This window comes from Populus trichocarpa, chromosome 5, assembly GCF_000002775.5.
Source record: "Populus trichocarpa isolate Nisqually-1 chromosome 5, P.trichocarpa_v4.1, whole genome shotgun sequence".
NCBI classification, from domain to species: domain Eukaryota; kingdom Viridiplantae; phylum Streptophyta; class Magnoliopsida; order Malpighiales; family Salicaceae; genus Populus; species Populus trichocarpa.
The window spans coordinates 21,520,006-21,542,686 of NC_037289.2; the positions used below are offsets into that span (position 1 = coordinate 21,520,006).

Consider the following 22,681-nt stretch of genomic DNA (forward strand, 5'->3'; position numbering starts at 1 on the left):
AATTTTGAAACAAAAATACAAACAGGCTACTAAGAGCAAAGACTAGAATCTGCGGGGGACCTTCATGCTGAAGCTAAGTAGCCATCCTGGCGTGCAGGACAACTTTCTTACCAAAAGGGGCAAAGAAATAAGTAAAAATAACAAAACTTGTAATGACTAACATTTTTGGGAAAGCCTATGGCTAGTTCATTCGACACCCAAGAGGTGGACTTCAGAGGGGAAGGAAGATATCTCACAAGTGGGTTGGACGTTAAGTGATAAAATAGTAAATAAAAATATGAACTTTGGCTTGAGAAACAAGTTAAATTAATAAGCTCTTGATCAGGATAAGATCATATAGGCACAAAACTTCTTCAGTATTTGTAATTTTGTTAGTGTGAAAACAGGATTATGTAAAAGCTAATTAGGATATTTCTGCACCTTTGGGGTTAAGCTCCTTCCACAAGAGATAAAAGGAGTGACAGAGACAGAGCACCAAAGAGGACATGTTTTATTGCAGCCTTGTCATGAAAGGGAATTTTAATAAAAACCAAAAGGAACAGTAGTATACAAATCCCCTCTGTCTAAGCAAACCCCTGCGTTTTTTAACCCCTCTCTATTTCTTTCCAACCTTTTACCTACCATTAACAAAACCCAACTTCTTCTTCCAAATGGGGTGGCTTCAGTCCTTCGTCTCCCCATTGAAGAAGTTCTGGGATCGTCTTCACTCCAGCCACAGAAAGCGTAATTCCCTGTACCATACGAGTATCTTTTCTTTAATGTGTCATTTACCATCTCCGCAGTTTGGTTCTGAGATTCCAAATCTTTCTTTCTTTGCTCACCTTTTGTTTCTGATTTCACAAACGTAGTCGCATTGAAGGCTTTTACGTCTTCTACTTTATAAATTGGGGGACCAAATCACTGACAGCAGATTATTGAACTTTTCATTTACAGGTACAGGGATATACATTCTGTACAAGGATGTGAAGTCTTGCCCGTGTGAAGACGTGCATGTCCTATGGTCAATACTGGTCGAATCACATCCAGCCGCTGCTTCTTTGCAATCAAAATAATTATGAAGTCCAACCCAAGACTTTTCTTTTCTGTAGAGTGTAGAAGGATGTTTGCTACAATATGAATCCAACTAGCTCAGTTTGGCTAGATGCGATGTTCAGGAATGTGAATTAAGTACAAGAAGATGGACCTGCCGTTTCTCACGATGGATATACAGGTCAAGGCAGTATTTATAGCTGTTCTGCTACCAGCACATGAAGTCCTCTGGTTTGCCGATATATATGTTGTATATAGTTTGATCATAATGTGCTTTGTGTACATAATTATGCACTGCATTATGCTCATATATGCTATGTTTTTCCCTCTTGTATAAAGCACACTAGTTTCGTTTTCCCGCTCTATATCCAGAATACAATCAAAGGAAATCACCTCTCTGGTTTTCCCAGAAATCATGGCTAGGTATCTCTGAATCATCTATCTTGTAAGAAAAGAAGGAAAGGAATTGGGCATCTATGATATACTTTCTCTTTTTAAGCTAGTCTAATCCATGCTTCCTTTCTGATCAACCCCTTTAACCACCAGAGCTTTTTGCTTGCTGCTGTCAGCATCGTAGCAAAGCATGCCACGCATTCTTTTATACAAGATTTAAAACAATGTGCTTTCATGTCCAGATCGTGTATTATATGTATAATTTAGTATTCTATGTAACTACCAGCTTTGCATTCAACTAAAATACATCTGCTATATTAAAAGAAGAAGAAGAAGAGTTGTTGCTGGTCTGTTTGAAAATGACACCATTGATTTTCTTCATTCAAAATATAACTAAACAAGAACACACAAGAAGCTTGAGCATCATTTCAAAAAAAGTAAAAAACTTTTCAAAGTGTCTTTTTTAATAAAATAAATAAAATTTATTTTATTGAGCTCAAGATACTAATCATTTTATGTTAAATGGTCTATTGAGCTCAAGATATAAAAATGTGTTTGGAAATGTGATCGCGTCGTTGCGGTTGTTTTTTAAAGCAATTTTTTCTCAGAAATGTATCAAAATAATATATTTTTTATTTTTAAAAAATTATTTTTAATATTAGTACATCAAAATGATCAAAAAATACCAAAAACATATTAATTTAAAATAAAAAAAATAAAAAAATTTAAATTTTTTAAAAACACTTTTACAACATAAAAATAAATAATTTCTAATTACCACAAGTGTCACTGCTCCCGGGATTCAATGCCATACATGATTCAAAGCAAGAGAATGATGTTTGAATTCATATGCCTTATGATCGGATCATAGGCAACACTACTTGACATCAACAACTATCTCCTCGTCTCGTCGTCTTTTATATCTGCCTTTTTGTTATTTCTCTATTTAAAATTGCTAATTTATGCGTGAAGCTGAGATTAGACGTACAGACAAAAAACAATTCTTTATTTTTTTATTTGTTTCATTTAAATTCTTTAGTGTAGTTTTTGTGGTTGTGGTTTGAAAAAAATTGTTTTATAAAAAGTATTTTTAGTTGAGGTTGGTTTGAAAAAATAGGTGTTTGGTTAAAACTGTGGTTGAAATTGAGGTTGAAGAAAAAATAGTTTAATGTGTTTGGTTAAAAAAATGCTTTTCAAATTGAGGTTATAAAATAATTAAAATATATATATTAAAATTGATGATTTTTAATTTAAATATTGTAGATTTAACTATTACTATTACTTCATGAAATAAATAATACTTTATATAAAATATTTTTTATTATGCCATTAAACCATCTACAATTCCATTACGTACAAAATTCATTCGACAAGAACTACAGTTTCTATAATTTTTTGAGCGTGCAATAAAATTAGATAAAATATTATCATGAATAAAATTAATTTGATATTACAGTACGAGTGAATTTAATTCGCTCTATACTAGTTTTTCAGGAAAAAAAATATTGTTTACATGACAATGTAAAACTAGTTTTTTTTTTTTAAAAAATATATATACAAAAACTATACACACTAAAAAAAAATAAAAATAAAATAAAAATAAAAATAAAAATCACCCGAATAGTGCAAGTGAATTGCACTGTTCACGGGAACAGTGCAATTGACTTGCACTGTTCGAGTGAACAGTGCAATTCACTTGCACTGTTCGCGACAGTGCAAGTGAATTTGCACTGTTGGCGTGCACAGTGCAAGTAAATTGCACTGTGCACGCGAATACAAAATTTAAAAAAGCAGTCGCGAATGTCGCGTTTAAAATGTGAATTGGCATGGGTCTCACCGGTCATTTTTAGCGTTTTTGATATTACCAAACGCTTGGCTCCTGCGTTTTGATTGAAACGCAATCTCTACCGCGTAAACAAACAGAGCTGGAAATGATTTCCCGAAGCCGAGCATCAAATTTCCACCAGGAAAAACATAAACTCGAGCTAGTCTTTATGTATAATTAATTTTGTTGTGATATTTGGATGTAGATATATTTTTTTTCCCGATTCAAAACTCATATAGTTGATCTAATGAATTTTATACTGTACAAAACTGGATTGTCCTTTCCGATTCTTAATTCCAACGTAACTGTAGTGGCGAGCCTAGAACTACAAACCCTAACTTAAGGGGTTCATGTTTGATGGGCTTGAGAGCTATGGGACCCATGGTCACAAGCTTGATAACGAAAGTGATAAGAGACCATCACGGCTTCTAGCCAAGGGTCTTTATGACGAGCTCGAAAGGAGGCTACTTGTCCAAATTCAAGGGACTTGGCTCGCCTTCTAAGCCCGATAAGTTGGGCTCGGGATTTATATGCTCGGGTCCAGCACATTGTATTTCTCTTTTTCCTCTTGCTCCCAAGCAACCTAATTGGTTTTTTTGTCTCTCGTTTTTTTCGTTTTTAGTTTTTACTTTTGATCTCTTTGCTAATTTATTATATTTTTTATTTCTTTTTTTTGGAATAAAGCAACATCAACTTCAACTAATCAAGAATAATTAATTAATAATTTTGAAATGTACACATTAATAGTTGAACACATTAAAAATAAAATTTTAAATTCTGAATTTTTTTGAAAAAACACTAAAAACATTGAAAATAATACAAATACATCAAAAATAATTTCTTATTATTATTTTGTATTTTAAAAATATTTAAATAAACAAAAAATTAAAAATTAAGTTAAGACAGTTATTACCACAAATAAATAAGGGGACCAAGGGCGTCAACACGAAAAACAAACAAAGAACGATCCTTTCCCTCCATATTGCAGCCCAATACCTCCGCTACGAATAGCAACACACCATCATAGCCAAATAAACATACTGAAGCATAAGAGGTTCTTCTACCCACGGCGAGAGACTTGTTCTGCAGGTATCCAAAAAACGATAAAACCACACATATTGCAATGGATGTTTTGTCTGATATATAGCCTGTTCGGAGACACCCATTCAGTCATTTCGAACTTCATTAAGCCAAGTTAAGTCATCATCCTTTAAGGTCCGAGGTTATTACAAAAGGCCTAAAGCAGCAGCCTCGTCAATGGCACCCTAAATGAAAAAAACTACACAAAAATCGTCATGTTTCCCTTCTTCTTCTTCTTGACATGTTTTCTATTAATCCTTACCATATCTGATAACCAAGACACTTATGAATTTGGCAGAGTTGGATCTGGTTGGCATCACTTAATTCATCACCTTCTAGCGGAGGAGATAAGATAATCTTTTTGTTTTTTTTCTCATTTTATCCTTATGATACTCATGTTTTTTACCATTATATATTAACACTACATGACATACATGCATGCACAATGTGAACCTGATCATATAAAATGCTCGATCGTAAAGATTTCATTACTCCAATTTCTCCTCATTTTTATCATTCTCTCTATATATATATAACCACGCATTTTATTATTATGGTGGGAAAAGAGTAAAAAAAAAAAAGAGGAAGAACAAAATTGATTGTCTTTATTTACTTGGAGAGCACACTAAAGCTCTGGAGATCTTATCTCCTGGCCAACCCTAGCAACCTTTCTTGCACTGGACATCAAACTCTAACACGTGTCGGACGAGAATGATCACTCTGGCAATATGAAGCCAATTGTATCAGAAACACTCTGACTAGCCACCATATGGTTCTTCACGTGCCATAAGTATTCAATGGGTGTTAATTATCCATGCATCGGTTCGTGGTTTACATATGTTCTTGACAACTTTCTTTATCTTTTTTTTTTTATTTAGCCTTTAAACTCAGGGGTGCAAAGTACTCTTACATTGTAGAAAAAACTAAAGCCAGCTCTCGACCAAGTCATTACTTCTACATCATAAAAAAAACCTATATTTTACTAATTTCACGCCCATATTCACCTCACTTCCTTCATCGAGCTACCAGAAGTTGATTGAAATATATTAAAGCCTACAAGAATATTGACGACATACCTTTAAAGCATGGCCAGTACTGATCTTGCGTGGAATTTATTTACCAACACCAGAGTTCACATCTAACAGTATCTTTTTCCTGTTAGAAATCTTCTTGCAAATGGCACATTGAGACAGAATTGGCCCTCGTGATGTAGTAACTTTTGAGACCAAGTCACTTTGATTGGGAAAGCTGACCCTCCATCAATCCAAATTGAAGAACTCTTTGTTGGGTTGTTGCCATTGCATGTGCAGCAAATGGTTGGCACCAACCATTGACTATTGGCAGCCACCATTTTCAATGGTTAGGCAACCTACCATGCCTAACCTTGCAGCCATGTTTGACAGCAGAACAAGTGGAACAGCTGCCATGAAATGCCTATAAATAGAGGCATTATGTGAGAGCAAAATGAGTGTAAGAGAGGTGTGAGAATGTGAAGAGTATAGAGAGAAAGTGGAGAGCTGCAATGGCAGCAAGGCTGCTGCCATTGCAGCAGCTGCAAGTGCAGCAAAAGAGCTGGGAGTTGAGTTTGAGTGAAGTGATCCTCCTCCTCCATGTATGTTGTAATCCTTTCTCTATATCTCTAATAATATGGACTCTCTCCCGTGGATGTAGGCGGTTTTGCCGAACCACGTAAAATATTGTGCAGTGTGCTTTACCCTCCTATGAGCAAATATCAGTACACCCCCGGTCCGCGCATGGGGGTGCCGGAATCCCCAACACTCTTATCTAGCCCAAAAAGAATAAGAGTAAAGCTAATATATATTCCCTGAGAAACTAGAGGAAAAGCAGTAACAACAAGATGCAAATCTTACAATTCTTGCTTCTCCATTAGTAAAAATATTAGCTAACCAGTTTACAACTTCTAGTTCCGGTTTTTAATATCCATTTTAATTTCAATTCTTTGTTTACATAGTAAAGAAAAAAAAAGCATTGAAGTTTAAATAGCGATGCCCTCGATTTCCACTTTCAAAGCTTCAATTTTGACAAAAACTACTACTCTTTTTTTAAAATAAAATCCATTAGTCATAAAAAAATAAAGCAGCAGATATATCACACGCAGAACTTCGAATCACTTCACTTTCCTTTCCCTTCCTCTTATAGTTTCTTGAGAACCAAACAAATTCTTTCAATTTCATGCAAAAAGATTAACAGATTGATAAACCTATAAAGAAATTAAGCCAAGAAAAAAAACAAGAAGAAGACGTGATTAATTACCTCCAACGTCAAGGCCGAACCAAGACCAACATCCAACCACCGCCAAAGCTTTCATAACAAACCCTTTGCCTCTTCATCACTCTTATTGCAGTTGTTATAATACTTCATCTCTTTTTTTCTGTCTGCTTTGATGTTTTCAGTTTTTGCAAGGTTTAAAGCAGCTAGCTGGGGGTTTCTCTTTCCTTCTCTCTGCGAGCAAACCTGTGTCAAGCCTTCTCTCGCGCCACCAATCTGGCAGCTAATTGAGAAATGTTGCAGTACTCGCTATATATATATAGCGAGTACTTTTCATTTTGCTAGAATAGTTAGCTAACTGAAGAACAACAATACTATACTTTTTATTCACTTCCACCAACTATTATAGCTAAGGACTTGGTTTTGCTATTTCATGAGTTAATATGAGGCCATAATTGTCTTTTAGCAAAACTTTAAACCTCCAGCAATACAAATATGACCGTTGCTTGGTGGGCACAAATACGAGGGTTTACTTTACAATTGCACTATTTTTTTTTTAACTCTCGAGCCCTGTTAAAATTTGTTTTTGCATTTTAAAATATTTAAAAAATAAATAAATTTTTTATTTAATTTTTTATTCATATTTATTTTTTATTTTTACATCATTTTAGAGTACTATATCAAAAATAATTTTTTTTTTAAATTTTTTTTAAATAAAAAAATAATTAAAAAACAATTACTTTCATAATATTAAACAAACAACTAAAAATTCCTAAAAGTTGAAAATCGGAGAAATTAATCTCACTAAATCATGAATTTACATATGAGGTTGGACTTCGACCCTTTTCTTCGTCTGCAGCCGATCTCTTAGGGAGATTTTGCCATTCGGATCGGGAATTAGTCTGGACAAAATTTAGATACCTGATTAGCATCCAAAAAAAAAAAAGTGCTACAACCACATAACAAGGTGACTTGCATTTTACTGGCATGGCACGATCATACGTAAAATATACCTCTTTTATATTTCCGAGTAAACAATATCCACGAACACTTTAGGAGCTATACCCACCAAGTGAATTCAAGTCTCGATTCATTTGCACAATAGATTTTTAAAGCTTCCAAAATTAAAAGATTAAAATATTTATTTATTTTTTATACGAGGATGGTGGGATTATAAAGTCTTTAATAATTGGAGCAGGATTTTAATGCAGTCAAAAAATAATTTACGTACGTCCTCAAAATTCATGACCACGATATTTATTTTTATGAACATTCTAGTTTAAATAAATAAAATTTACCTGTTTAAAATTTGAGAGATAAAATTTAATTTTAGTATTTTAAATTCTGGCCTAAAAATGTCCTGACTATTAATATTAAAAAAAAGACTAAAAAATAAAATTCTCTGGCTAATTATTTTTAAATTGTCTCCTCGCAATTTGCAACTTGCATAAGAAGCAACTATTGACCTTTATTTTTTAATTTTATATGATACATTTCAATTTTATTAAGTATAAAATAGTACAAAATAAATTGCTATTTCCAAAACTAAGTGGTTGTGAAAATTAGATTAAACAACACATGCAATTACTAGCAATAATGGTGAAATAAGGTCTTCTAAGTGACTGTTAGACCACTGGAAAACATTAAATTGGACTTTAAGATCTTTCATGAATAGGGTTATTTTTAAGCCATGTTTAATTATTCATGAAATATTTCATTTCTATATTACCATTAGATAATATAAATGTTCAACAAATCACGCAATTATGCATAATTACCAGTCCCTTGTTTAATTAATGAAAGATAAATTAAACAGTAAATTTGATAATAAAATAAATAAAAAGGGTGCTCATCAGATATAATTAAAACCATAAATATTGGATATGATTTTATTAAATGAAAATAAAAAAGGAAGAAAAAGTAAGAAGAGAGATAAATAAGGTTGATCTTCATTGATAACATTGTTAGGATTTTTCTTTTTTAAAAGATAAAATTAGAAAAAATACCACTTAGAAAATCATGGACATGTTTCTTAGAATTTTTCTCTTTAGAGAGACAAAGCTATAGAAAAGAGTTATGTGATATTGTGATATAAAATATTTTTTAAAATATTTTTAATTTTAAAATATAATAAAATAATATTTTTTAATTTTTTATATTAGTACATCAAAAACATTATTTTTGATGTTTTTTTTTAAATGAGACAAGCTTTTGCAGTGTAATCAATAGTAAAAATTACTAAACTCCCATATACTCATTTATGGTTGTTCTATTGAATCCTGAAAACATTATCAATTTTCTAACTCTATTTACTAGAACCATGGGATCTTTTTTTTTTCTCCTTCGTTTACATGATATTCAACAAAGAGAATCTTGTATTTGATATTTGGGTCTTTATTTAATATACAATGCAAGTTGAAATTGGATTTTACTGGGAGAGATTTTAAAAATAGGATTGTTGAGAATTTTTATATAATTGCATTTTATTCATTTTATTAGTAATTTTTTTTGGAAGAAATAAAATTAAGTAGAAGAGAAAAATTTTAGATTAAGTTATTTTTATTATTTTTTATGAGTGATAGATTTTATTTTTTCTCTACCACTTGTATTTAATTATTTCTTCAAAGTAAATTTAAGACAATAATTAATATAACATCAAAACGTACCCATATTTACCATAAAGTGTTTGTTTCGGTATGCGGTTCAACATATTTTTTATGAAAATATGATTTTTTTTATTTTCAATTAATTCTTTAGTATTTTTTGATCATTTTGATGTGTGTTGGTATCAAAAATAAATTTTAAAAATAAAAATAAAAATAAAAATATTTTGATTTATTTTCAAGCGAAAAATAATTTGAAAAGCAATCATTACTACCCTTTCAAACACCCTAAAATTTTATATTTTTCATTCGAAAATGGATTAAAATATTTATTTTTTATTTTAAATTATTTTTTAAAATGTTTTATTTTATTATTTTGATATGCTGATGTCAAAAATAAATTTAAAAAATAAAAATAAATATTTTAATTCATTTTCGAACAAAAAACAATTTGAAAAGCAACGACTACTACATTCTCAATCACCCAGAATTTTGTATTTTTGATACATGCAAAAAAAAAAAAAAACTTTGATCATCATAAATTAACAAAGAGATTGATTATCAAACTCTATCGATAAAAGATTTAATATCCTTATTAATGCTAGATAAATCCAGTCTAAATCTTCTAAATCTTAAGATATAATTGCTCGGGTGGATTTTTTTTTTTAAAAAAATGCAAAGCAAGAGAGATGTTGAACAGACGAACTAAAGTTAATGTTCTCAAACCATTTATGAATTCGTCACCTTCAAAAATTGGTTGGAATTATTTATTTTCAAGGGCGCATATGTTTGATGGAGGGAAAATGAAAACCATAGTCCATACAAAATGACCATCCTGCACATGCCTTAATGTTTTATGGGACGGCGAAACCATGCTCGATGTTATGTTAATTAACGTAAAACCCCCCAAAACTCAAAAGGACCCGATAATAAAATGGCCGAGTGTCCGATCCTTCTCTCTTAAAACCCCCTGGCTTTCTCTTTTCTCTATCTAAACCCAATCCCGGCACAACAACCTCCGACTCGCCAAGTCCTTGCCTGGTCAGGCCCGTGCTTTCACACGACTCCGAAGCATCCTATAATCCTGTCTCGTTTACTGCATTAGTAAGTTCTTTTTTCCTTCTCTCCCTCGCCACTCTCATTTTTTTTTTATTTGGCAGATTATTCGTACATATTTTAATTTATTTTCTTGAATGTCAGGTTTTGATCAAAGGTTTTTTTAAAAATCTTTCGTAGATCCAGCTCGCGGTTCTTTGAGCATCGAATTACTTTAATAGCTGAATAAGATCAATGGAGGTTATTTACTTGTGAGTTTTATTGAGGAAAAAAAGTGAATTTTTTAGGGATCTTTTTTTGATAGAGGATGAGAGAAGGGTTGAGATCTAGTGTCAATTTATTGGCGAAAATGGAGAAAAATGAGGTTTCTCCGAGCAAGGAAATGGTTACTGAGAAAGTTGGTGGTTTGAAACAAGGAGATTGTGAATTCACTGACGAGGAGAACCCGAAATTGAATCAAGAAGAGGCGTTAAAAGAAGAAATGGAAGTGGATCAGAGAGATAGGCTTAAAATCGAAGAATGTGAAGGAGGGAATGATTTGAGGGAGTGTAATGCTGTTGAGGGTAGTACGAATAGAAGGAAAAGAAGTATGGTTGATGGTGAGGGAGAGATTGAGGATGGTGGTGTTGAAAAGAAGAAGCTAAAGGAGGGTGCGGATGGTGAAAATGTGGTTGTCGTCAGGGTTCTGCGGTCAAGGTCTGTGACAAAAACTAAGAGTAGGAAGGAGATTGATAGAGGGCAGCAGACCGGAGGGAGTGATGGCTCTGAGAGGAAAAGGGTTGAGGTAAAAATAGAAGAGAGGGATCATTCTGATGGTGAAGACAGTGGGAAATTAGATAATGAGGCCAGGGATAAATCAAAGCAAAATCATGGTAGCTCACCCAAGGACCAGAAGAGTGACAGGACTGAGAAGAGATTGGCTGAGGTGAAAAAGAAAGATAGTGATCATTCTGATGGTGAAGACCCTGACCAGTCAGATAACGATGCAGGGAGAATGTTAAAGCACAAGCGTGGGAGGCCCTCCAAGGCTCAGAAGAGTGATGGGCCTGAGAAGAAAAGGATTGAGGTGGTAAATGAAGAAAGTCATCAATCTGCTGGTACAGAGATTGAACAGGCAGATAATGAGGCAAGGGAAAAGTTAAAGCCCAAGTGCGGGACACCCCCCAAGGTTCAGAAGAATGATGTGTCTGAGAAGAAAAGGGTTGAGGTGAAAAGGGAAGAGAGTGATCAATCTGCTGGCGAAGAGAGTGATCGAGCACATAGTGGGGCAAGGAAAATATTAAAGCATAAACATGGAATGTGCCACAAGGGGCAGAAGAGTGATGGATCCGAGAAGAAAAGAGTCAAGGTGGGTAAAGAAGGCAGCCATCAATCTGCTGGTGAAGAGAGTGAACTGTCAGGTAATGAGATGAGTGAAAAATTAAAGCCTAAGCGTGGGAGACCCCCCAAGGCTAAGGAGAGTGATGAGTCTGGGAAGAAAAGTATTGAGGTGGTTGATGGTGACTCTGCAGAATCTTCTGGTCAAGAGAGTGATGAATCTTATGGTAAAGTGGGGCAGAAGCGGAAGCCTAAGCGTGGGAGACCCAGCAAGTTGAACAAGGGTGTAAAGGTGGGTGGGCTGAGGAAAAGACAGTGGGGGGAAATGACAAGACATAATAAGAACCACAATGTGGGAGCTAGAAGTGCAGTATCTGGAAAGAAACTTGGGAAAAAATCTAATGCAACAAAGTTAGCCACAGCTAGGAAGAACAAATGCAGCAATGATGAAAAGGAAGAGGGGAGAAGTATACAGAAGGCAGTAGTGAGAGAAAAAATTATAGAACTTCTTTTGGGTGCAGGCTGGACAATTGAGCGTAGGCCTAGGAATGGTAGAGAGTACTGTGATGCTGTGTATGTTAATCCTGAAGGAAGGACTCATTGGTCTGTTACCTTGGCTTACCGGGTGCTTAAGCAGCATTATGAAGGTGGTGGTGGTGATTCAAATACTTGTAAGACTGGTTTCAAGTTTACTCCTCTACCAGATGAAGAACTCAGCATACTAGCAAAAGTAATAGGCAAGGAAAGGAGTGATAAAAATAAAAAGAAAAAGAAATGGAAGCAAGTGAAGGATGGGAAAACAGGTGAAGGAGTTGCAAAAGAGAAAAATAAGAAAGGAAAACTGCACAAGAGAAAACAGGATGCTTTGGCAATTCCCGGACGTAAGAAGTTGAAGGACAGTACAAAACGGAAATCTTCTCTCTGCGAACAGGATGACTGTGCGGGTATGTCAGATGACGGAACAACAGTCAGGGATTTTAAGCAACTCAAAACACATAATAGAAAGCGGTGTGCTCTAATGATTCGCAACTCCAAGGAGGGTGCAGGTTCAGATGGTGGTGGCTATGTGCTTTATAATGGGAAGCGAACTGTACTAGCCTGGATGATTGACATGGGCACTGTTCCATTGGCTGGAAAGGTGCAGTACTTGAAACGCAGGAAGACACGAACAGTCCTGAAGGGTAAAATCACAACAGATGGCATTCAGTGTGATTGTTGTGGTGAAACTTTTGCAATCTCGGACTTCGAGGCTCATGCAGGCAGCAAATCCTGCCAGCCACTCAAAAACATATTCTTAGAGAATGGACCTTCACTCTTGCACTGCCAGCTAGAGTCATGGCATAGACAAGATGAATCTGATCGTAAAGGGTTCCATTTTGTTGATATTGATGGTCAAGATCCAAATGATGATACATGTGGGATCTGTGGAGATGGTGGAAACCTTATTTGCTGTGATAGTTGCCCATCAACATTTCATCAAAGCTGCCTAGAGATAAAGGTACGCATTTACTTTTGCATTCCTATTATTGTCGCTATATTTAGAAGATCACATTCTGCCCATGCACGTGTCATTATGCTATTCTTGGGTCAGTCCTGAAATCTTGTCTTCAAGGTTCTCCAGATTACTTGTAGTAAAAAATTTTCTCCGGGTTATGGAATACCTTAAGGAAATAAAATCTCAAAATAGAGTTTTGTTATTAGATATTAAGAAATGAATGGTGGAAAAATTTCTGGTGAAGCTGCCTTTCCATAGTAACTTATTTGTGTAAAGCTTAAGATCATCCTTTCTGCTGCTGCTTGTGGAATTGAGCTTCATTCACTGTAAATGCTATCATATTATAGATTGTTTTCTTGCAGCAGAATTTCCCTCTGGAATCTAGTATTGCACATATTGCCCATAGCATTTTTTATATGAAATAAGACCAGCTTTTTTGCTGTTACTCATAGAATTGAGTTTGGTTTTCTTTAAATGCCATCATATCATTAATATATTGTTGTTGTTTTTTTCTTGTGGCAGAAGCTCCCTTCAGGGGTCTGGAATTGCACATATTGTTCATGCAAATTTTGTGGGATGGCTGGTGGGGATGCATGTCAGATGGATGAGAATGATGCTGCTGCCCGACCTGCATTACTGACATGTTGTTTGTGTGAGGAGAAATGTATTGACTCAATCTTCTCAGTGGTTTAATGTATTTTTGTTCTTTCCTTTTCCACCATGCTAAATTGTCTACTATTTATTGTTATTTAATTGATGTACATTTAATAGATCTTCTGCTGCAGATCACCACTCTTGTATTCCTGCTGAGGACACTATAAATGATTATCACAGCAGTCTATCCTTCTGCGGGAAGAAATGCCAAGAGGTATTATTTTAGTTACCATTGTATTGTTATAAACTATAATCTTGGATGTTCTGTTGGACTTGCAAATCAAAATTTTGTCGTTATTGGCATTTCTTTGCTTTATATCTTACTCCATATTTTCAAGTGACAAGAAACCTTGGCAGCTTGTAGCGTATTGCTTGATTTTATAAAACACATTCACTGATACTCAAAAACCTTTTGTGTGAACTTCATGGAAACTTGATTGCCAATGTGTGTTCTATGTCACAACTGAGTTTGAAGTTGAAGAGTTGCCTACTTTTGGAAGTTATTAAGCTATTCTACAATCTCATCTCAGTTAGATCTGAACGTGGTTGTAATTTGGTCCTAATAAGACATGAAACCATTTTTGTTTTTGCCGCAAATTTTCAGGTGTTCTGTTGGCTTGTAAACCCTGGGTTTTATAAACCCACTTTTGATTGACGATGCAAAACTAATCGCTATCTGCAAATTCAATGTGTGAGTGGTTAGACTTTAGAGAAACACGGACATCACTCTGGGGTAATGTCAAGACCTTGATTCATGGATCACTGCTATTTTGTGTCATCCATTCTACACAATTCTATCAGTCCCTAAAATCTGCTACGGGCCACGTCATATGTGAAGTGGGATTTGGCAACAGGAGTCTGGAATATAAATAATTGATTTTTTGACTTCGTTGTGATCCTTAATATTTCTATACTTGGAGATTATTCATGTACTTGATAAATACTCTGATATCAGTAGCAGTGGTTTGTTTCTCCTGAGTCCTCAATAAAGTGGAGTGCTTCTATTTAATTGGTTTAATTTAAACAGGTTCTAAGACAACTTGAAAATGAACTCTATTATGTGCATCAGAATTCACTTAAATGGTTTTGTTTCTGTCAGTTACATGATAAACTCCAGGCGCTTCTTGGGGTTAAACATGAAATGGAAGAGGGCTTTGCATGGACTGTTGTTCGCAGATTTGATGTTGGCTCTGATATTACTCTCAGTGGAATGCATCGGAAAGTTGAATGCAATTCCAAGGTAGCTGTTGCGTTGCACATAATGGATGAGTGCTTTTTGCCCATGCCTGACCATAGAAGTGGGGTTAACCTGATTCGTAATATTGTATATAATTTTGGGTAAGCACAAGTATATTCACAAGTTTGAAATTGTCATCATTAAGCTGAAAAAACCAACATTGCTGATCTTTCTTTTATTTTTCAATATCTTTTTGGTGTGCGCGCGTGCTGGGGGGGGGGTTATTAGTTCTTTGTGGATACATCACATTTGTTGGTGTGTTCCAACTTTGGGAGAAGCATTTCATTTTGATGTTGATATTTTTAGTGGTGGAATCACAACTCACAAGCCTAGGCAAGAGGTGCCCTTTCTGTTTTTCCCGATTGATTACCACCTTTAAAGTATATTATTGAACTGGTTGAGGAAGAACAGATCATAAAATGATGGGAATTGTCGCCGCATACAACTTTCTTTAATTTCCCTACCATTCTACCATGTAGTATGCAATTATTCTAATGGTGGAGAGCCCAAAAAGTAGTATCCTGTTGTGTTGTACTATGCTATTGTGGATGTATGTGGTATTTTCTTTCATATCTTTGGCCTGTCAATACTTAGTTTACAGTTTAACTTGATAGTATTTTATTTGAAAGTGTGCTTTTGAATATGAAAAGGCTGTGTTACTCTCTTTTACTTATTGTCCTCACCTTTCCTGTTAAATGCTGATAAGGATTATCTACTTCACTGTGATTGCTTTTATGTCGTTGTCAAAAAATTGTAAGCAATTTGTTTTCTTAACGAGTTGCAATATTCCTTTTCAGGTCAAACTTCAATCGACTGAACTACTGTGGTTTTCTGACTGCAATTCTAGAGCGAGGGGATGAAGTAATCTCTGCTGCATCCATTAGGTATATCTCAGCCCAAATTTGCCCAGTGATTGCACTGCTTTGTGATTTTTTTATCAATGGTTAGTTCTGCCAGTATGTATAACAAAATTATTGGAAATTATAATTGGAAAAGAATGCATATGGACACAGAATCATTTCTGTTATGAATGTTTTCTGGGATTATGTACTGACAGTTTTCTACCTGACTATTCCTTTTTCTAAGCACTGCCTATACACATGATTGGACGTGTTGTAATTTAAGACATTAGTAACCATCTGCATGAATCATTTTTTACCTTTTCCTATCATTTTGTGATTGATCAACATCTTTGTTTTGCCAGTAACATCCACTTTGGAGTCTTTTATATTGTTTCTGAGAACAGAAAAATAAAATAAAATTGGATACTATAGAAAACACAGCAAAACTAAATACATGTGAACTTGCCTCTTTTCTTATTTTCTACTTCTGAAGTTCCACCAGCTGCAACCTTTTTTTTTTTGTCACCTCAATACTTACCACCATATAGCAAGTGGATCTGGTGCCAATACAGCGGAATAGAGTTTGCGACTCATTTTTGAACTATTGGAGTACAAATGTAGTCAGATTGTTGCTCTTAATGACTTCCGCACTTGTGCTCGTGTTCCTTTTTTGCATTTTCCAGAGTACTTGCATTCGTATCTTTCTTGAAATGTATGTATTCCTGTTGCATCTACTTTCCCATTTGTTCTCTTCCTCTTTAAATTGGAATAATGCCAGTTGTGCTGAATGTTGATGCTAAATTTCTGTCTTCCTTCTACTTTCTTCTAATCAACATGTCCATGCATGTGCAAGTAGCAGTTTATGACAATGTAAAAAGTCACAATCACATTAATCAATACTTGGTGAAATAGGATCCATGGGAACCAGTTAGCAGAGATGCCATTCATTGGGACCCGCCACATGTACAGGCGGCAAGGAATGTGCCGCCGGCTTCTAGGTGCAATTGAAACTGTATGTTTGGTATCAGTTACCTTTCCTACTTTTCTGAATTCATGTCTTAATGTCTGACATTTATTGTCACTAGCTTTTTGGAATTTCATTTATATAACACAATCTGTAGTCTCCCTTTTTACTGATTTTACTTTCTGTTTATTTTTGTTTGTCTTTTCTGAAACTGTCATTAGGCTCTCTGCTCTCTAAATGTCGAGAAATTGGTCATACCTGCAATCTCTGAGCTAAGGGAAACCTGGACTTCTGTTTTTGGTTTTAAACAACTTGAAGGATTGAGCAAGCAAAAAATGAGGTACATGAAAATGGTGGCATTCCCTGGCGTTGATATGTTACAAAAACCTTTGTTGAAGGATCATCAGTTTGCTGAAGCAAATACGGTTCCCACTGAAGGTATCTGCCATTTTAAATCTTTAATTGATATTAACATATGCAACTTTTTGGGTTTCTCATCTCGCTGATAATTTTTTTTAAACCACATATAATACATGCAGGTTTGACATCCTTGGAACTCAAGGAACAATATACCATAGATGAGATATCATGTAATTCTGATGAGAAATGTTCGTCAGTGAGATTTGATTTAAAAGGTTCTAGTGAAATTAGTATACCTCATACTGGCAACATAAATGATCAAGCTGCTGCAGTTGAATCTGGTTCCCTTCCTGATTGCCTGAATGATATTTCCGATGTTACAAGTGAAAATACTAATCTACCTGCTTGTCCCAAGGACAAAGCTGTTGATCAATTAAGTGCGGTTTCTATTTCTTTGTGTGATGCCAATGAACAAACTAGAGAGGTGACTGAACATCAGAGTGCTGTTTCTGGTTCCATTGCTACCTCTGATTGTGAGAGGAAGCTGAAAGGGGATACACATAAGGACCAGAATGATGTTTCCAAGATCGAAAGCAAGCTGTTTGACGTATCTTTTATTGGGTCTGAAGCGGCTGACTCTCAAGGGAAGTGTCAGTGTGCTTCCAGGGAGGTTACTGAGACTGTTCCTTGTGAAGTGAAAGGTGAAGATAGCAGCGATAGACAGAACCTCGATTCGCTTGATGATGATTCTATGCCCACTTCAAAAATCATAGCAAGTCAACTCCAGTACTTTGCTTTTGGGCACGAACTTAAAGTTTCAGATATCAATGCTGTTCACTACGAGTCCACTACCTGCAATATTTCCAGTGATATAGTTCAATCAACAACCACAACAGTTCCCCAGAAAGTGCAAGATGCTGTTTATGGTCATTGTGGGGCATTGCCTGTCGACCAAAATATTAGCACTTCTTGTCAGGGCAAGGGGCCTAATGCGAAGGACATGGTTGTCCTGGCTACTGCTGATTCCAATTCTGTAGATTCTGATGTCACTGCAAAAGCAGATCTGCAATCTTGCAGAAGTAATGGATCTTGTATTGCCACAGAGCTCATAGTGAGCCCTTGTGGAGTTGATGCGGATGGCGTCCATGACATTGAAGAAGTGTCTGACACAGTTCAAAGTGATGCGCTTTCTCCTGATGGAGGTTTAATTTCTGATGGGCCTCGGATTAATACCAAATCTTCAGAGCACCCCAATTCTGTTTCTGAGGTCGAGCCTGCTAATTTGACACAGTGCGCCTCTGAACCTTTACGCAATTCAAGCTCTGCTCCTGGTGTTGGCCTGCACTGTGCCTCTGGTGATGGTAATTCATGCGGTGCACCTGAGGTGATAATTTTGTCAAATCAGGCTAGTTGATTCCGATTGGCATACTCTTTTTGGCGATAGAAAGATGGCATTTTGTGGATGGCGGCCATGGATAAATGTGATGGAGTTTTCTTGCAGAACTTGGATGTTCTCTTCACAGACCGTGTTATGCGATTTTGTCATTGATTAGGATGCCGATATAGCATTCGGATGCCTCATTTGATGGTGATGATTGATGACAGCTTTGGCAGGTGTTCACAGACAAAGGTTGTCGTCTTAATCATATGCCCATCAAACATTATAGAGGACATCTTTTTGTACAGTTAGAGCAGTCCAAGTCTTCAGTACTTTCCAAGTCACATGTTAGATTTTAGATGCATTTGAGGGTTGTGCATCTTGACCTCTCCTATGCCTAACGTAAATGAAAAAAAAATCCATTGCTGAAGTTTATGAAAGAGCCTTGCTTGCTGTGATTCATGCTTAACATCCCCCCCCCCCCTTTGCGCTCTGTTGTTTTCAGGTGTTGATAAAATGGCCATGCTTAATACGCAGTCACCTGCTTGTCCTTTTCCCTGTCGAGAATGGAATTGGTTATTCGTGGTTAAAAATAAGAGAGAAAAGAAAGGAAAATCCCCCTGATATGTAAAATTATTGAATTCTATGATACTAAGTGAAAAATGTCTTCAGAGAAGGCATTTTTCTTCTTTAACCAAGGCAAGTTGCATCTACACGTTAATTTTATAAATTTATTTTTATTCCCAATGTATTTTTCTTAGATAAACCACAGCTAACTTTTGAGAAATTTGATTAGTAAGTTATTATTCTCGTCAAACTTTTGAAATAATATATATAAACTAAATATGTTTTTATTATTTCAAAGATTGACTTGTTATTATGAAAATAATAATTACCAAAACTCTACGAGTTGTGATGAAATCACTGCTTCTATTCATTGCTACAATAAAAAAAAATATATAGGGTGCCTTGAGACAACAATTTTCAATTGCTTATCAGTAATAAAGAATTGTTAGGGGTATATGCATTTTAACTTATTAAAATAATAAAATGATTATTTTTATCTTTTAATTTTTAGAACACAGTAAAAGGATATTTTTGCCATTCGAATCATAAACAAATATGGCATGAGTAAAGGGGTTCTTTTGGTTATTTTTATATTAATGTAGGGCATTTTAGTTTTTTAACACTTAATTATTTTAATATGCTTAGTTTTTTATCGTGTAATTAAAATATAATCAACTTATTAAACCCAATCGAGCTTGTATTTATTTATTTTATTTCTTTTAAACATGCTTGAATAAAAAGTTAATTTTAATAAATAAATTCAGTAAATATAATTAAATATATATTTCATGATGCGGGATCAAATAACTTGATCTATATATCTATCTTTTGATTTTTCAATTTTACTTTAAGTTATTGTTAATGATTTTTTATATTTATTTACACGGATAATTATCTATTTATTTAATTAAATGTTTATATAAACTTCTTAATTTACACTAAATTTTTTTCTATGTAAAAAACACATAAATAAAATCTGCATATCTAATATTTTTTATATAAAAAAGATATAACACACAGGGAATAGCAGGTGAAATGGCTAGTTTACAAGTAAATTATGTTTACATTTAATTGAATGTTAATTAAAGAATGAATAGTTGATGAATAAACGAGGGGCAGATCAGTCCATACACATTTTTAGCACGGCAAAATTCCTCTCTCGAAGCTAACTATATATAACGGCACGCTGTCTCTGTATCTAGGGTTTTGGGACTTCTTCACCTTCTTCACACTCTAAGAGCAGGCGCCGCTTAGCCAAAGACCAACCCTTGCTCCGAAACCCTAGCCCAAAGCCATGGTAAGCATCGAAACCTCTCTCGTTTCTTTTCTTTCATTGCCTTCTTCTCCTTATGCATGTGTGTTAGATCTATGTACTTAAATAGTTAGTTTGACATGATTGAATTATTTTGATTGATAGTCGCTGGTAGCAAATGAGGAATTCCAACACATTCTTCGTGTTTTGAACACCAACGTTGATGGCAAACAGAAGATTATGTTTGCTCTTACATCCATTAAAGGTATTGGTCGTCGTTTCGCCAACATTGTCTGCAAGAAGGCCGATGTAGACATGAACAAGAGGTGCTTACCTTTTACCTTTTCCCGCCTTTTTAATATATTAATCTGTTAAAAATTTCACTCTCGTCTTTTTTGTGGAATAGAAGTTTCTCCCTTTGATTATTCAGTCACGGTTTGTGTTATAGTGATGGTTTGTTACAAGCTCGGTGGCTTGCTTTCTTACTGTAAAACAAATGGAAAATTTAGTTAGAGGATTTTTATAGATTCCCTTTTTACTAAGTTTGAGGATGTTTTATTAATTTATAATTGTCTTCAATTTGTTTTGGGCAACTGTTCGAGGGAGGTTAGAAATTTGATAAATGAGCGTTAGAGAAGAGCTGGCTGGTTTTATAACCTTTGCTGACTTTCTTCTAGTCTTTGTAGCTGCATAATTTTTTGGGTTTATTCATAGCTGGCTGTTGATGGATGTTAGTCAATTTTTGACATTTGGGTGGATGTGTTTGTAGAGCTGGTGAACTGTCAGCTGAGGAGCTTGACAAGCTTATGACCATTGTTGCTAATCCTCGTCAGTTCAAGATTCCAGACTGGTTCCTTAACAGGCAGAAGGACTACAAAGATGGAAAGTACTCCCAGGTTGTTTCCAATGCATTGGACATGAAGCTGAGAGATGATCTTGAGCGTTTGAAGAAGATCAGGTTTGCTATGATTCTCTTTAGACATGATATTTTGGGGAGAAAACAATATACTTTTTTCTTTTGTTCTGTTAGTTTTTTTGGTTTACTTTAGCTGGTGTGATTCTTTTGCTGCAGAAATCACCGTGGTCTCCGTCATTACTGGGGTCTCCGAGTGCGCGGGCAGCACACCAAGACCACTGGCCGTAGGGGAAAGACTGTTGGTGTCTCCAAGAAGCGATGATCTGGTTACACAGATTGTGTTCTCTTGCTACAATGCAGTATTTTTCGGGTTCTCAGTCATTTCTTTTTCAAGCAAAAAACTTTAGTATAACTTAGATTGTTTGCTTGAACTCTGTTTTGTTTTTGTTGGTTGGATATTTCTCTATGCGTTGTCTCTGACAAGATCATATTTTTGCTTAAATATTTTTCCTTGAGATATCTTTTTGTGTGTTTACTTATATTCTGGTTTCTGATTTTGGATGGAGGCATAGGCAAGAACAAGCAGCATAAGTGTTTCCTACCGGGTTACCAAACTAACATGTGTCTTCAATGAGATAGAAGCAGTTGCATGATTAGGGGATAGTCTGTAATTGCCAAGAAAACGCATGTCTTAATCTTAATACCTGTTGGACGGTGCCAGTCTTGGGTGTTGTAGTTGGAAACATCTGCTATCCTACCGCCCCTCACCGCTTTGATACAGTAACTTTCACATATATAATAGTATGGCTGTAAGGGAATCAGATTTGTAACCCTATATCTATACTAGGCTTAAAATAAATTTATAGGATGCAATGAACTTGGAGTGTATTTTTTATGAAGGAATTAAAATATAATTTAACTGTGATGTAAGAGATGTTATCAAGGGTTAGTAGGTTGTGGTGAGCATGATACTGACATAGAAGTGGAGTACCACCTGAAATTGAATTTTTGTAGAATCAGTATGATTCGCACATCGTAGAAGCCTTCCCAATTACACAGCATGCCACTATTTTACAAACAACCAAATGCTATGTCATAGCTTTTCTAGGGAAACTTGTCTCTCAGGAAGAGGTGCTTTAGGATATCAAAATTTATGGATGATATCTTGCAAATGGTGAAGGTTCTGATGGTGAAAATTTATGGATTGTCAAGGCATTGTTCTGCGACCCCTTGTTGGAGGACATGGTGGCCTAATGCGAGGCTAATTTGGTTTCCTTTTCTAAACCTAACGGCATTGGGATCCTTGTATCTATCTTAGTGCTAGACTGTAGTTGGGTTTACTATTGTATTTATGTTGATACATTTTTCAATAACACATAGGCAAGATATTTCGTGTGTTTTATAACTTTATTTCCTTTCTATTTAGAGAGAATATAGATCATAGATATTTGTAACCGATCATTAATCAATTTGGGGAGTAAGAATAGTATTTGATTGCTACAAATATGGATTATTGAAAAGAATAAGACATTTATTTAGATATT

General features: G+C 35.1%; 2 protein-coding genes and 1 long non-coding RNA gene across 6 annotated transcripts; all 3 read left to right on the top strand.

The window, feature by feature from the left end:
• Positions 1-376: 376 nt before the first annotated feature.
• Positions 377-1,531, top strand: LOC7464685 (uncharacterized). Its single transcript, XR_002981831.2, has 2 exons — positions 377-723; positions 934-1,531. It is a non-coding gene; the product is annotated as an uncharacterized LOC7464685 (long non-coding RNA).
• An 8,539-nt stretch (positions 1,532-10,070) lies between these two features.
• LOC7464840 (uncharacterized) lies at positions 10,071-19,279 on the top strand. Of its 4 annotated transcripts, XR_002981992.2 has the most exons (10): positions 10,072-10,263; positions 10,360-13,030; positions 13,550-13,691; positions 13,813-13,895; positions 14,781-15,019; positions 15,716-15,802; positions 16,673-16,772; positions 16,946-17,162; positions 17,264-18,864; positions 18,968-19,279. XR_002981992.2 is itself a non-coding variant. In XM_024601940.2 (9 exons), exons 2-9 carry the CDS (start codon positions 10,523-10,525, stop codon positions 18,496-18,498), a joined length of 4,608 nt encoding a protein of 1,535 aa, XP_024457708.2. In that variant the 5' UTR covers positions 10,071-10,263; positions 10,360-10,522; the 3' UTR covers positions 18,499-18,931. The 4 variants fall into 4 exon arrangements, 3 of the variants coding, with proteins under 3 accessions (XP_024457708.2, XP_024457707.2, XP_002306779.4); XM_024601940.2 differs by lacking the exon at positions 18,968-19,279 and having other exon boundaries at positions 10,071-10,263; positions 13,553-13,691; positions 17,264-18,931; XM_024601939.2 differs by lacking the exon at positions 18,968-19,279 and having other exon boundaries at positions 17,264-18,931.
• Positions 19,280-20,163: 884 nt separating this feature from the next.
• Positions 20,164-21,656, top strand: LOC7464841 (40S ribosomal protein S18). The gene is made up of 4 exons (XM_002306744.4): positions 20,164-20,326; positions 20,447-20,607; positions 21,051-21,239; positions 21,354-21,656. Exons 1-4 carry the CDS (start codon positions 20,324-20,326, stop codon positions 21,457-21,459), a joined length of 459 nt encoding a protein of 152 aa, XP_002306780.1. The 5' UTR covers positions 20,164-20,323; the 3' UTR covers positions 21,460-21,656.
• The last annotated feature ends 1,025 nt before the right edge of the window (positions 21,657-22,681 follow it).